The 15,866-nt window shown below is 41.3% G+C and overlaps 2 protein-coding genes across 2 annotated transcripts; one reads left to right on the forward strand and one right to left on the reverse strand.

The window, feature by feature from the left end:
- The first annotated feature begins 2,429 nt into the window (after positions 1–2,429).
- slc1a5 (solute carrier family 1 member 5) lies at positions 2,430–12,030 on the forward strand. Its single transcript, XM_034096959.2, has 8 exons — positions 2,430–3,119; positions 7,236–7,278; positions 7,414–7,482; positions 7,593–7,759; positions 7,879–8,112; positions 8,420–8,614; positions 8,799–8,933; positions 9,462–12,030. The coding sequence occupies exons 1-8, from the start codon at positions 2,581–2,583 to the stop codon at positions 9,694–9,696; spliced, it is 1,617 nt and encodes a 538-aa protein (XP_033952850.1). The 5' UTR covers positions 2,430–2,580; the 3' UTR covers positions 9,697–12,030.
- A 366-nt stretch (positions 12,031–12,396) lies between these two features.
- fkrp (fukutin related protein) lies at positions 12,397–15,819 on the reverse strand. Its single transcript, XM_034096960.1, has 2 exons — positions 15,239–15,819; positions 12,397–14,943 (listed from the first exon to the last, which is right to left on the reverse strand). Exon 2 carries the CDS (start codon positions 14,832–14,834, stop codon positions 13,236–13,238), a length of 1,599 nt encoding a protein of 532 aa, XP_033952851.1. The 5' UTR covers positions 14,835–14,943; positions 15,239–15,819; the 3' UTR covers positions 12,397–13,235.
- Between the last annotated feature and the right edge of the window lie 47 nt (positions 15,820–15,866).

A 15,866-nucleotide genomic window follows, 5' to 3' on the forward strand; every position in this document is an offset into this window, starting at 1 on the left:
TTGATTGATTCATCAATAATCTTGTGTTAATGGTTAATAGCTTATGACCATTTACATTTCATTGCAACATCAACTACAACGACTTAACGAACTAGTAGTGTTTTTCATTTGTTTCAACACATGTAATGTTGAGTAATAGGCTAATTGACTGCTTCCAGCTTCTCTATTCAAACCATTGTATCAAACCATAGACCAGGGGTAGGCAAGTAAATTTGGCCTTGGGCCAATTTTTTGCTGAGCCACAAGATGGCAGGCCAGAACATAATCAAAGCCTAATTCAAGGAATTGATTTTGGTAAGAGGTCGCAGCGCCCCTGTTCCCCGGTTCAGAAAAAACTCTGATATCGCTGATAAGCCTCCCCATCAACACTCTGATGCGCAGTCAGATCCGCTGATTGGTTCACTGATGATATAAGCGCCCAATCCAGAGCCTCTGGCTAGACCTGCCCAAAGGGAGGCTCGTCCTCTCTAGCCCCATTTCAGTCCCAAAGCCAGGGCTATTATCTGTATTTTAACAGACTTATCTTTTAAATTGAGGTGTATTTATTGTTCTCTTCAAAGTAACATTTTCTCTGAAATTGTAGGGAGGATGGTCCTCCCTTTCCTCAATCGACGAGCCTCTGAGTAAAGTAGAGTTATTAACTAGCTAGCAGTGTTATTTAACATACTTTTATTCTGATAAGTATTGTCAAGTTCTCTGGGTTTTTGGCATTTATTTGAGTGTTTGCCCACATTTGAGAGGCTTGAGGGGCAACAGAGGACGCATGGACAACTGGAATCCTTTTTCCTTTTCTTTATTTCAACTTTTCAAGGACACATTAGGATTCTTTCAGGTTGAAAACCTTTAAAAAAAATATCAAAATAATCAATTACAGCATGTTTTGCTTTGCAATTTAATATATTATAACCTAAATTAATCAGTAACCAAGTATTTTACTCAAACTCAATGTATTTAATAGTTAAATAAGTACTTTAATTGACCTGGTTCCCCACAACCACACATTTGCCATATGTGATCCGCTCTATCGAAATCAGTCGGAAGTCGCAACGGCTCATTTAAAAATAAACGTGGATTTGCGTAAAAAACTAGTTTTTCAGGGTTCGGGTGTTTTGTTTGATTTTAAATAAACAAAGTCTTGGCTTTCAGAATATGGAACTTTTATTTCCAAAATCACACGATAAATACATGTTTGAAGCTTGTAAAGGGAAGATGACAGCTCTCCCTCGCCACTCTGCTCTTCCACAGCACCGATCAAACTATTAAGAGTGAATATCGGCCGATAATGACCGGCGGCCGATCGATCGGAGCATCCCTAATTATTACCAGAGATTTTGACGAGCAAGTTTTGAATTTACCGGGTTTTAATGAATTTTACCAGATAAAAACCGGTGATTACCGGCTAACGGAAACCCTGATGTGCGACTCTCGGTCCTATGTTGTTTAAAAAAATAAAATTATCTCAAAATAATATTTTATTTTTGATTCTCAAAATTACGGGCCAAATATTATTGCTGGCGGGCCAACAATGGCCCGCGGGCCGCCTGTTGCCGACCCATGCCATGGCATAGACCAGGGGTGGGGAACCTTTTTCCTCTCAAGGGCCATTTCAATTTTTTCAACATCCTCCAAGTTGAAAGCATCAATCTGGTGCACTTTGAGAGCAAAATGAAGAGATCTATGGAAACATCTCTCAACACCCATTTGAAACAGAACTGTAAGCAGATTTACTTTTTCTTTATGGATATTTTACAAATCACTCTCCTTTCAAACTGTATTCTTGTTTATTAATAACAATTTTTTTTTACTGTCATATAGTATTATATACCTGTATATTCTCTTGTTTTTTGATAACTATAAGGATCATATAAAGATGTGCCTTTACCTCACTGGTTGGAGAAAAAGCTTCTTATATTCGTTAGCATAGCTAGCTAACCAGATGCTAATAACAACAAAGCTATTGACTGAATGATCAGAATGACAGATGAACAGATCGCCACTGGGTTTACAACTAAAGACACAGCCACGCAAAAACTGCAGCATGTGTACGGATTTATGGGTACTGCAATTGTGTTGAAGTCCTGGAGTGGCGTTCTGGTGCTCTCCGTCAGAATTGCACCCCTGTCAGACTAGACATATACCACGTGATGACCTATGGTGATGACACGTTAGGCTCGTGTTGTGTTCAAGGACCATGACCGTTGCCAGGAAAAACAGGCACTCACACAGGTTTAATTATTTTGCGGTCTAGATTTCTTTAATTTTATTCTTTTTTGCGTGTGTTTATAAATTACCTCGAGGGCCATACCAAATGGTCTCGCGGGCCGTATACGGCCCGGGGGCCGGAGGTTCCCCACCCCTGGCATAGACTGTATATATAAAAACACGCCCAGCTGTTATACGTCATAGTGGGTGTTTCCGAGTAGATAAAGTTACACATACGCTGAGTGGAGCGGCAGAATCGTGTGTAAGTGTGACGGAAACCGGCAGCGAGTGCTTATAATATTAAAAGTTACTATCACCTCAGTAACAATAGCGTTTGAGCTCTTCGGAGTATTGTCAGGGTCACTTTCAAAGAGCACAATGGCTGAGAAGATGGACATGGAGGAGGGGAATGCATCCAACGGCGACGCACACCTCGATGAGACACGGGTCAACGGAATGAAGAGCCCGAATAAAGGCGGCCAGGAGCCGCTGGTCCAGCGGGTCAAGAGAATAGTGATGGCCAACTTGCTGGTGATTCTCACCGTGGCCGGGGTCATCATCGGTGTTTTTATTGGACTTGGGGTGCGCAATGCTACGCTGTCCAAGACGCAGATCATCTACATCGGGTTCCCCGGAGAACTGTTGATCCGGCTGCTGAAGATGATCATCATCCCCCTGGTGGTGTGCAGTCTAGTGTCCGGTTCGGCAAGCATCGACCCTAAAGCCCTGGGCAAACTGGGCGGCTGGGCTATGCTGTTCTTCCTGGTCACCACCTTGATTGCTTCCTCCATCGGAGTTATAATGTGTTACATCATAAACCCCGGGTCTGGGTCGATAGCCAAACCCACGTTGCAAGACTTTGGGGACGAAGTACCTGTGGCTAAAGAAGTGATAGACTCCTTCTTAGATTTGATCAGGTAAGTGATCCCCCCACACTTCAAAACCTGCTGAACCCAGACACTCTTAAAAACGATGCATACAATGTTATTGTTCCTCAAGTGATGTGTTAAACGTGTTGCTAATAAGTTACACACTAAGTTGGAGTTATCTTTCGGTAATTTTTGTTTTAAAGTTACAAAGAGAACATAAGTCTGGCTACTGGGTGGTAGCCACATTGAACATGTAGCTTGACGTGTTCTCAGCTAGGTGTGCTGTAATGACATCTACAGTTGCATCAGCTCTGCCTCTAACTCCCCGGACAGAGTGCCTGTTGTCTCTGTCTGTTCGATGACTACGGTCCTCCTTCTTTTGACCATGTTTTCTTTTTGTAGACACAAGTTGACTCAATAATTTAGTTTTCGTTCACATTTTGTCTTTATTTTGACACGTGGTGTAATTACTTACTTACTTGTGTCACGTGGGTGACACATTTGGTGTGAAACGTCCTGTTTCGTTACCCGTTTGTAAAGTTTAAAACCAGCACACCTCTGCTCTTCTAATTTTACTCTAAGGAAGCGCGTCACGGTATGTCCTTTCCACTTAATATACTACCATACGTGTGAAGCAGGATGTATTTTTAACACAATTTAAAGACAAACGGTAGTGTACACAGACACGTGGTTAGGAGAAATGTGGCCTAACATTTATCTGATGATAGAACGCTAGCTCAGTGCCCTGTACCCTGCAGCCTTTAATTGGTGACCCTGTTTGCACTTGCATGTCACTGTGTCCATTTTTCACCACACTTGTCTCTTTTTTACGTGTCACATTCATGGGACATCATGAGACCTGTGCCACATCATCTTTTGAGGAACAAGGGACAACAGCAGTGCTTAGACTTGGCAAAAGGTTTACTCAGAATCTAACATTTTTTACACATAATCATGTATTGAATTTGCAGTAACACATTATACACATGTCATATGAGGTTGTTGGTTTTCTCGTCTCCAAAATCAGATAGATCCCCTAAAGGCATTTCTTATCTGAGCCAGAAGATATTCATTACATTACATGTCATTTGTTAGACGCTTTTATCCAAAGCGACTTACATACATTCAGTATTGTGGACAATCCCCACAGGAGCAATTTGGGGTGAAGTGTCTTGCCCAGGGACATGCTGACTGCAGTGGAACTCGAACTTGCTATCCCCTGATTCGTCCAGCACACTACCCACTAAGCCACAGCTTCCTATTCAGTAGTAGATTAGTTTACTATAAGGTTAAAGGCTCTTGAACCTCAGCCTTTTTATAAACACATTGCCCATCCACACACTACACCACAATGTCCTGCTAGTGACTAGAAAGGGCCTGTGAAGTTTTTTCTTTATAGTTGAGAAACTGTAACACTCTTTTGAGTTTTGGCTATGTGATGGGCTCTCTACAACAGTATTTATTGAGCAATATAAACCTGTATTGTTATTTCATATTAACTGAAATTCACTGTTCATATACACGTGGGACTCTATTGCATAATTTTTTCTGGTTCGTTTTAGAGAATTCAGTGCAGCTTTCCATGAATTATGGAATTGTTACTATAAAAGCCAGAATGTTCCACCCTCTCTCCCATACCAGCAGTGTGACCATGCCCTGGTAACACCTCCTAAATACATTTCATACTGCCCACAGCCAGATTACACATGCAGGACTAACAGAGCAAAACACAACCACTCGTAGATTAACAATGTTATCCTGATGGTTTTTATCAGAGGCCCTATGTAAATTGCAACACAATGGTTTGGTTTACAAACTTCAGATGGACTATTTACCATTTTGTTTGACTCTGTTCATGTTTAACAGCAAGGATGAAAAGGGATATACTTATTTTACTTCTAGAATCAATATACTGGTCCAGTTTAGTGTTAAAGGATGTTCCTGAATGCAACGTCTGGAACACCTTTGTTCAAAATGATTTGCTGTCTGCTGTTCATAAAGTAATGTTTAGCTCGTGCAGGACACATGCCAACACCACACGCACACACTAACACATGATCCTATTATGAAAGCTGACAAAACCCGTGCCTCTCATTACAGTGATCCTTCTCAGTTGGTGTCCTAGTTAGTTGTGACAACAAAGACAAAGAGACTTTACCGGGGGGCTGTTCATCAAAGCGTAAAAATGGCCTGGTCATTATTCCAAGACTCACACTCTATTAAATGCTTTTCTGTCATTGTCCAAGCAGTACAGCAGAATACCAACTGTTAGCTTACGGGTGTTTATGATGGGTTAAACTGTGACTGGAGCCACTCCTACATATCCTTGTTGACATTTCCTATCTGCCACATGTTGTTTGGTTTCCCACTTTAAACAATATGACCTACATTCACAGGTGACTGCTATCAGTAGTTGCTGGTGACACCTGTGACATTATTGACAACGTTATTTGCCTATAGCTACAGGAAAGAAGTGACACGTCTCAGTGTTTTCTTTTTAGATTACTAAACATGGTGTGAGTGGCATTGTCTTAAGCGCTTTGAGTATCTGGAAAAGCGCTATAATAAATGTAAGGTATTATTATTATTAAGGCGGAAGTGTTCTCTTTTTAAACAAGCACATTTACTTGGACTTCTTTTATATATTACATTAACAATTCCACGCCGACCTTCACTCGATGTTCCCTGATTGTTGCCAGATACTGGTGTAACAAGATGCTGGAAAGACGTCACAACAATTTTCCTAAAACAAAAGCCTGACACAAAAGAAACACACCCACCTAATGGCATTTGAACTTGTGTGGATTGTTGTCATGCCACTGATTATTGTCATCTCTGGTTGTGCAATAGACAGGGTTAGTTGCACGTCTGTCTCTTTAAGCCCTAAGGGCAAAAGCAGTGGGCGGAGATACTGAGATGGGGGGGGTGATATATTCTAATGAACCTGCATTTTATTGGAAGGGTTTTGTACCTGCAACAGGAGTGAATTTGCCACAACAAAGAACAAGGAAGTGGATCCATTCTGGTTAAATCTCTGCAGAATCAATTCCTTAGCAAACAGTATTGTTTTATCCTCTGAAGTCGTTATAACATCCATTAGGCCTAATGATTAGGGACGTCAGTGTATTGTTTGTAAATCAAAAATCGTTTGGCTCTTCATTTTGATCATTGTATTCAAAAGCAGGATCTGCAAAGTATTTTCAAAAAAAATATCAAAAGTCTAACTGATGATTTAGAAAACCGTGGCATCGCTTCTAATGATACTAAACATACAGATATTGCGAGGATGTCCCTTTGCTAGTCATACAAATCAGTTGTAAAAAAAACTATAATACACAACCACTTGAATATCCAAATCAAGTTTGCTATTTGTTTGAAAGCCTGGCAGCCATGGCTATTTGCAGCACATCTTGCCTCAGTCTGTGTTCCCGTTGCAGGGTGTTTCATGTTGCCATGCCACAATCACATGATGTTTTAATTCTAATGCATTATGGTTCCAATGTAAGGGAATTAATGGTTGGAAAGGGCTTGTGAAGTTAATGCCTTGATTATATTCTAAATCCAATACATATAGGACTATCTGGGACACGTTGGTTTCATGCATTCTTAGAGATTTAACATACAGTTCAACCCATGTACCAATGTATGTGTGTGTACACTTCTTAGCAGAGATTGAATAGCCAAACGGCAATTAGAAGTGGGGGGAAAAGGGGCTTAATAGGTAAATTCTCCCAGCTATTTCCACATGATCCATCTTGTGATTCCATTTGCTTGAAGTATCAGTGGTGACCAGAGGGTAACTTTTGCTGCTGTCTCTACAACAGAAAGAAAGGACAATGTTTTTGTTGTAGACTTAAATTATTAATGTGCTGTGAAAATATTTAAGAATTCACAAGGAACAGCTATAAACTCAACAAAGACCACTCTATAGCTTTACGATGTGTTTGCCTTGTGTCTCGATTCACACAAGTGCTCAGGGTTATTTTTTGCTGTTGTGTGTATGCAAATGAAAACAAGACTCACGTTTTGTATTGTTTTCTGCTCTTCATTTGTAATTTATCTTCCTCCAATTACAGCTACATTGTTTTCATTGTGTTTCTCCTGAGACATCTGGTATACACACAGGAATTATCATTAAAGTGTTTTGTTTTTCTCTCTCCACAGAAACATATTTCCATCCAACCTGGTTTCGGCTGCCTTTCAATCAGTAAGTACTGGAATCTGTTCTAGAACTTTACAAAACTGATCATTTGAAATTGTTTAAAGGATATTCTTAGATTGTTTATTTAACTGACTCAAGTTACTAAAGTAAATAATGGTCAAAACTTTCTTTCCCATCCAGTATGCAACAAGCTACAAGCTGATTACCAGGAATGGTACTGATGGAAACCCCAATATCACATTGGAAAAGGTAAAGGTCCATAACATTAACCAGAAATACCCAACACATCATAATCCAACATGTTTCTGTGTCTGGTGTGGATCTGTGTCCTGACGTTTCTCTTCTGTGCATGTCTCCAGGTGCCTTTTGGTACAGACCAGGATGGGATGAATATTCTTGGTCTGGTTGTGTTTGCCATTGTTTTTGGTGTGGCTTTGAGAAAACTGGGAGAGGAAGGAGAAATCCTGATCAAGTTCTTCAACTCGTTCAATGAAGCCACCATGGTGCTGGTCTCCTGGATCATGTGGTAAGAAACTTGTGTAAATGCGAGAGGCTTGTTCTTTGTGTAAGTTCCAGAACCATAATTATTTAATGATCTGTCCATTTCTTTGTCTTTCCTGCACTCACCTCACTGTCTCTCTACAGGTATGCCCCTCTTGGTATCATGTTCCTCGTGGCTGGCAAGATCGTTGAGATGGAGAATGTTGCCTTACTATTTGCCAGTCTGGGCAAATACATAGCCTGCTGTATCATTGGACATGCCATCCATGGCCTCCTCGTGCTGCCGCTCATTTACTTCATCATTACAAGGAAGAACCCATACACCTTCCTCTGGGGGATATTCACAGCTCTGGCAACGGCCTTCGGAACGAGCTCCAGGTAATAAACTGCACACTTATTTGTTCCCTCTGGTTGTTAATACTAAGGATATTCTGTTCTTAAACACACACACACACACACACACACACACACACACACACACACACACACACACACACACACACACACACACACACACACACACACACACACACACACACACACACACACACACACACACACACACACACACACACACACACACACACACACACACACACACACACACACACACTTAACTCTCTCTACAAACACACATGGAAATACCTTTTCGCCTCGATACGCTCACACATTCCTTGTTTCCTAGCTCTGCCACTCTGCCCCTGATGATGAAGTGTGTGGAGGAAAATAACGGCGTATCCAAGCACATCAGCCGTTTCATCCTGCCCATCGGAGCAACGGTCAACATGGACGGAGCGGCTCTCTTCCAGTGTGTGGCTGCTGTTTTCATCGCTCAGCTGAACAACTATTCACTTAACTTTATCCAAATCATCACCATCCTGTAAGTCCCAAAGCCACTGAAACACAACTGGAGTTACACTGCTGAATACATTTTATATGCAACTCTACAATTACCTTACTTATTAGGTGCAAATCTAGTCTGAATAGAATAAAATGTGTGTGACAATGCTGTATGGAAGTGAATCTGTGTCTAACTGTGATCATGTTCCCTCTTGATTTGTTAGTGTGACAGCCACAGCATCCAGTGTTGGAGCAGCGGGTATACCTGCTGGTGGTGTGTTGACCCTCGCCATCATCCTGGAGGCCATAGGACTGCCCACCAAAGAAATCTCTCTCATCCTGGCTGTTGACTGGCTTGTGTAAGTACACAACTTCTGGGATTTTATGAAAAACACAGAACACAACAACCAAGCAACAGTTATGACATACCTTGGCAAAGTCTGAGGCAGTTATTTACAGAGCTCTTTCCTTAATATGTCTTATATTAAAGGTTCTGAAATGTTGGCCTCTTTAAAAGAAAATGATTTGATAGGTCTTGATAATGTTATACTGATGTGTTGACTGTAAATATTTAAAAGGGGCGTCTGAATTTAATGATTTTTTTGCATAGCCAAGAACTGGATCACAATAAAAAATGTGTTATCTATCTCCATGGTGACCGTCATGCTTTGAGTTTTTGTTAATATTGTATAGTGGGATTACATCAATGTTCTCCTATGCATTCAATTTATTTTTTCTAAGTTATTGTTATTTCTACATGATCACAAAACACAGATGGGTATTCATTTTAATTCTATTTGGTCTTAAAAGTCCAAAATGTAACCTTTTGAAACCTGCATAAACACTGTATATAAATGTGGTTTGCCCTCCCTTCTGTGTCTCTTCAGTGACCGTACCTGCACAGTGATTAATGTAGAGGGCGATGCCTTCGGCGCTGGGATCCTGCAGCACTTTGTGGACCGCACGGCCCAACGACAGGAGGGAGCAGAGCTGAGCGAGGTCAGACTGGAGGGAGACCAATCAGCTGCGGCCCCGGAGAACTCGCCGCTCATTGAGAGGCGAGGTGGGAGGGACAGTGAAGAGAAGAAGTCTCCGTCTGGTGAAAGAGAGTCAGCCATGTAATCCAGCTGCTGATACATCAATGATACACTCACTTATTTCACACTCCTGCAAAACCTGAGGTTCTTAATCCCTTTTTTTATGCCCTGTAGAAAAGAGAGGAGGGACTATGATGCAATGAAACTTTGTCTTACCTCTACACTATTCTGTGCAAAAGAGTTAAGGCGGACATTACAAATCCACCCAGGGACTTTTGTTTCCTTGTTTTGAGGCAGAATTGTACATTAGGCTGGCTACTAATGTTGCATATGGTCGGTCCTCTTCAATTTGTAATGTCAGACATTTTACATTTGGCCAAGTTGTAAACAACAGGTGTTCACCAAATCACGGTGTCAAGGGGCTGTTCTAGTGACCCTCTAACATCTAATTTTATAAAAAAATGAAATGTTACATTTTCACCAAATTTGCACACTACTGGTGTTGACCATTAGGGCAGCGTGTTGACTTTGTGGTGGAAAACACAAATTTCACAAATTTCTGACTTTAAAAGTTGACAGGGACTACATAACTGCTGCTTGATTTTTGTTAGTCACCCTAACAAATATTTTATTTTAAATCCTTAAAGCCCCTTTTTAATGCAGATGTCATGTATTTAAACTTCATGTCTTGTGTTTAAATGTGTCATATTTAAAGCATATGAAACACTAGTTTAACTAGGTTATATTCCATATACCCTGCATTGAAATGGCCGAGACTGTCAAGAGAAAAGACACGACATTAGTTGTTATAGACGGTTCATTTTATTTATGTCTGTACGTAGACTCTCTCATGGTGAAAAGCAATAGCACACAAAGGAAATAATATCCTCTTCAGCCGCACAAAAGGACATGCTTGATGCCATTTCAATACCCCTATGCTTAATGAAGGAACTTTTAACTAGTAGTTTTACTACGTGAATATGTACGGAAACAGATTGACCTCCAAGCCTTTCTGCCTCTTCTGATGGACGGTGGTGTGAAGGCTGGCAACACAACCTATGGCTTGAAGACTGTACTTTTAATATTCTGAGACCAAAAATCACCCAAACAAGGAGAACGTTCAACACCTGTTAACTTTGAATGTCATTTCCAAGGAGATTTTTTTTTTTTTTTTTATTATAAACCAAAGCCTACATGTTACATTTTACTTGCTGTTGCTCTGTGTAGGTACCATCATCTAACCAAGGCACACATGCATGTTAAAGCACACACTGACATTTATTTGACGTTGTGTAACGCGTGACTTAATGTGATGTGTTGTCCTTCCACTACAAGGATTTTGCTGCATTGATCAAATAACAGCAATGGACTACTAGTTTATTTTGATTGTTGGGGCCTGAAAACTGAAAGGATTTAAGTCAAAGTTAAGCATGTCTCCACATAAACCTGTTTAAGTTTGCCTTTGATGGCCATAATCGTTATATATGGGCTTCAGGCCATCGTTGATGCCTCTGATAATTTGTTTAATTTCTATTTATTTCCCTGATCAAAATCCAAAGAGATATTTTAGCGTACGTTTTGACATGTTAGTTACTCCAAAATTCAGTTACATGTTGTGGGTTGAATTGTAGATGTTAGACTCTTTGTAAAAGGTTATGGAATATTCTTTTTCATATTGGCAGTGGTAGACTTGTGAGACTGTGTAAAAAAGAAGTGATGGTATGAATTGTATTGGTGGCACCCTATAGCTACACATTTATTTACAAATGCGACATGCATTCAATGTGTGCACCATATGCCATGTATTAACTGCAGTTGCACTATTGAATGTGTATTACTTCCATCCATATCATTAACTGTTAAAATCAACCATATATATAACTAATGTTCAATACAAATTCCTCAAGTCTGTATTCTTTATCAGCATTTATACTGTTCTAGTTTTGCAGTATTTCCCATGATGGTCAAAAAAGGAAATCACTGCAATCCTGCGGCCTCATCATACAGTCAAATGTATAATATGTTAAGCATTTGGTGGAAGGTTGTAAAGATTTTATCATTCCCTTCTGAGATCTTTCACCATATGGACATCTGTCTGGTCCGCGCATATTATCTGTGTTGTGTGTGCACATGGTATTCAAATCTTCCCAGGTTACAGTCTGAATTTACTGTCTTAAGGATGTAAACAATAATGGCCTTTTTAAAAAAAATGTTGGCCATTGTTTTGGTAACTCCGTCAAGTAGGTTATAGTTTTGATTTGTTTTCCAGCAAGATTACAGGAAGGAATACTGGCCCTATTTTTACGAAACTTAGTTGAAGAATGTTGTCACTTTCATTAACATTGTGAGATAGGGGTGTGTGTTTTAATTGCAAGCACTACAATCTGCAAAGAAAAATACATTTGTTGCCTCATGAAAACTCTAGTTCTAGTCAGTCATTTCCAGATGATATACTATGGCAGCATGCAAGAGGGAACAATGTTGGTTATCCTACAGTAAGTAAGAGTAATGCGAACACACCGCCATTGGGACAGTCTGACGTACAAGCGAGTTGCATTCCTGTGTGTCCTGTTATAACCCCCCCACCCCCTGGGCTCATGCCATATGGCTGAAGAACTCCCATAATGCTGTTAACAGTATGGTTAACACAACTTAGTGCAGAAGCTTAGGAGCTGTAAAGGCCAGATAATACAAAAAAAGTGTGTTGTGCCACCTGGTGTTCAAAAAGAATTGCAACCCTCCTTTATACTGTGTGTATTTGCCATCAACCCTCAAAACAAATTGATAAAACATCATTCATTTATTTTACTAGTTCATCAATTGGGGTTACATCTTAATACATCACACACAAGCAACAACATTATAGGAAACATGTTGTACCCAGAGAAGTTGGTAAGTCTGTATGTTCAACTTCACAATTAAAATATTTGCTTTGATTAATCTCATCCAATTCCAGTAAATAAATAATGGGCGCTCAGTAGTCACACATAACTGAGCTAAGGGTTATTAATCGAGGAAATTCCAGTTAATATTTTTTACTGAATACTAAGGCCATATATAAACCTCCCCTACTGCCAACAATAACGGGGTTAAAGATGATTTGTTTCTCATTTCACAACATGGTGATGTATTGGCCAAATGGCATAAATATACATTAACATTTATTCACAAACTGCAAAATTGTGCATAAATTATTCTGTACATAATCTTAAATCCTGTTTAAGTACTTTGCACCTATTAACAAGACAATACATGTGTAGCATGTATCATCTTTACAGCAGTCGTGTACTTTACAGTACAGATTTAGTGCACCATGTAGTAAAACCAGTCTTCGACCATTTTTAATTTGCCTGATGTAAATGCACTATTGCATTGAACTTAGAAAGGCAGAAAACTGTTTTGATTATACATCCAAATACTGATGAAGAAATCTTGACCAGGCAGTAGATAATAGTGGTGATATAACTGTTGTAAAATAGAAAGCAAATACAGTTTTTTTTGGTACCGTATTAGTTTTCAGGCATCATCTTTTTTCTTTCAATAAAATAAATTGAGTCAACATTTTCAGTGTTTTTAAGTAAACAAATATAATACAACATAAACAGGCTTTGGAGTCTCCATCTCTCATAATTTGCTTCTGTCCAGCCTCTTTTTTGTGGGGTTGGGATACTGGGGGTTCTCAATAACGCCCTCTCCAAACTTGAGCTCCAAGAAGGCTCGGTGGTTGTTGGGGCTGTAGGCGGTGATGCCGGCAAAGGACATGGGCACCAGCGGCTGCAGAAAGTGCTCTGGGAACTCCACATCCTGCTTGTGTTCTGTCCATGTGTCTTTTGTCATGACGCCATTACGCGGATAGAACGGCCACAGGTCAACATGCAGGTGGTTGGCCTCGCTGTACTGGACCCTGTAGAAGTCTCCTTCCACTGCACGCTCCCACACATAGCCGTTAGCATCCACAAGAGAGCCTGAGTCGAGGTTCTTCAAGTGATCACAATTGGGAATATCCTCCAGGTAGATGCCCAGGTCCACATCATAATCCCATGGGATGATGTCCTGATGACGGACAGCGCCCAGAAGAGACCCCCCTTCTAGCCAGTAGCGTACGCCTGAGGTCTCCAGGATGTTGATAACATATTTGGTGGTTTCCCTGAGAGCCCGCAGGCAGCAGGGAGGTGTCCATCGATCCAGATAAAGGTAGTCTGGAGTGTCGTCCTGTACAGTGCCAAAGCAGCGAGGAGTCTCTTTACTACAGCCATACCACTGTTCCTTCCCATCGGACAGCAGGAGTCGCTTTAGACCAAAACTCCTCATGAGCTTCCCGGTGGTCTCCTTTAATCTTGTGTCGGCCTTCCATTGGTTGTGAGCGGAGCTGAAGAGGGGCCGGTGGTTTGCGGCGAAACAGGGGCTCTCCAGCAGCTTGACCTTCCAGCCTCTCAAGGCAGTCTGGACAAAGAGCGAGGAGAAAAGGGGCCGCCGCAGAGGGACAGAGAGGTTAAATAGATCCTCAGTGCGAATGAGGACAACTGCATCTCCTTGTAGAGCCGTACACACACTCCCACTGCTTCCAGACGCAGCCGGCGAGTAGGTGGCTGTCCACTCTCTGAGGTTCACCCGCAGGTGGAGACACTGCACAGCCGAACGAGCCAGCACAGGGGAAGCCACCAGCCTCACAGGCCCCCCACCCTCACCTTCCAGCTCCCTGATGAGCCTTTCAATAGCCCGAGGTTGTTCCAACTCTACTCCATCAGGCACCAGCAGCACAAACTCTGTCTGGACGTGAAACTCAGGCCTGTGAGCTTGCGGTGGCTGGTCCGGGCTGGGGGAGAGCACTAGAAGGCGCGCCCCCTCTGGGAGCAGCAGGGGGGGGTACGGAGACGTGTCAGCTACAGCCAAGAAGGGAAGCTCGGGTCTCTGGCGGAGGAAGGAGTTAGCCACATCCCCAACGTAATTCTCAAAGTTTTCAAACTCCCGAAGAAGAACAGTCACGCGTTGGCCACGACTGTGACCCTCACCTCCGCCCACTCCAAGGTCACCTCCAACTCCTACAAGAACCCCTAGGCCTCCCCCCAGACCTGAGGCCGGTAGGGCTGACCTTCTCGTGCCCCTGCCAAGCTCCTTCCTCTTCTCCATCATTTGCTGCTGGGCCCGGGACACGAAGTAGAGGATGAGGAGGTTGAGGAGGATGGCGCCAGATAACAGGCCCTGGCACAGACTGACACGCATGGCAACTGATTTTACTTTCCAGTTTCTCTCAGGAGAAGTACAGATTAGTCCAGTGGTGGGTCTTAAGTCCCCATTAGTGTAACAGTAAAGGGATACCGTTGAAGACAACCTGTGAAAGACAGCAAATATATACAAATGTATTAATTCTGTTTTATTCATAATCCCTGGGTAAGAGAATGTAAGAAGATGCCTTGACTGTATGGTACACCTTATGCTCATTTAAAATTGAAACAGAGGACTGCTTTAATTTGAAAAAGACAGCAGTGCACACAATTATGCTAGCAATAATCTGTTATTTTAAATGTAAAAGTAGGGCAGCCATAGCTTCATGCAAGGATAACTTTCATATATAAACAAGCAGCATTACCAATCTTTAAAAACAGGATGGTAAAATGACAACTTACCTTCATTTGGATGCATAATGTATCTTGTAAATAAACTGCAGTCCATCCCATCATGCATTAGCCATGTTATCAGAAGCATTGACAACGTTAAGCCTATTAACTTTGTTGTAGTATATTTGGTATTCATGATGGTCCATTTTAGCATGCTCTGGTAGCAGAGGAGCAAACCAGGCTTAATCAGTGGAAGACACCACAACAATACATATTCATTTTGAGCCAGTATTTGTACGGTTGTGGTTGAAATAGAGCCTCTAATATCTTATCAAGAAATCGACAGCTAAGTGCACGCAAATCGCATCAAAACATTTCATTACTATGTAGCCGGACCCAAACACAACCATGAAACCCATCTGCACAAATCACGCTTGCCGAATGCCCAATGTCCGCAGCAACAACAGAAACACTTCCGCCTTCGATTCTTCAAAATAAAAGGGGCATTTTCGAAAACGTATTCCCACAAAAACGTAATGCGAATACTTATCAAAACTCTATTGCTGGGCCAAAGGTTACTTTCACACAACAAATGACAATTATGTTCAACATTGCATTGCTCTCTCGCTCTCTCTCTCTTTCTGCAACTGTATTTGGACATTTGTAAAAATAAATATAAATAAACAATACATTAGAA

The sequence above is a fragment of the Pseudochaenichthys georgianus genome, chromosome 13 (assembly GCF_902827115.2).
Source record: "Pseudochaenichthys georgianus chromosome 13, fPseGeo1.2, whole genome shotgun sequence".
Classification (NCBI taxonomy): domain Eukaryota; kingdom Metazoa; phylum Chordata; class Actinopteri; order Perciformes; family Channichthyidae; genus Pseudochaenichthys; species Pseudochaenichthys georgianus.

What these genes read in the sequence shown, in the direction of transcription:
- slc1a5 (XM_034096959.2), top strand. Translation starts at nt 2,581, where the DNA reads ATGGCTGAGAAGATGGACATGGAGGAGGGGAATGCATCCAACGGCGAC. An exon ending in ATCCAAATCATCACCATCCT is followed by an intron (nt 8,615 to 8,798) that starts GTAAGTCCCAAA and finishes TTGATTTGTTAG; the next exon opens with TGTGACAGCCACAGCATCCA. An exon ending in CTGGCTGTTGACTGGCTTGT is followed by an intron (nt 8,934 to 9,461) that starts GTAAGTACACAA and finishes GTGTCTCTTCAG; the next exon opens with TGACCGTACCTGCACAGTGA.
- fkrp (XM_034096960.1), bottom strand. Translation starts at nt 14,834, where the DNA reads ATGCGTGTCAGTCTGTGCCAGGGCCTGTTATCTGGCGCCATCCTCCTC.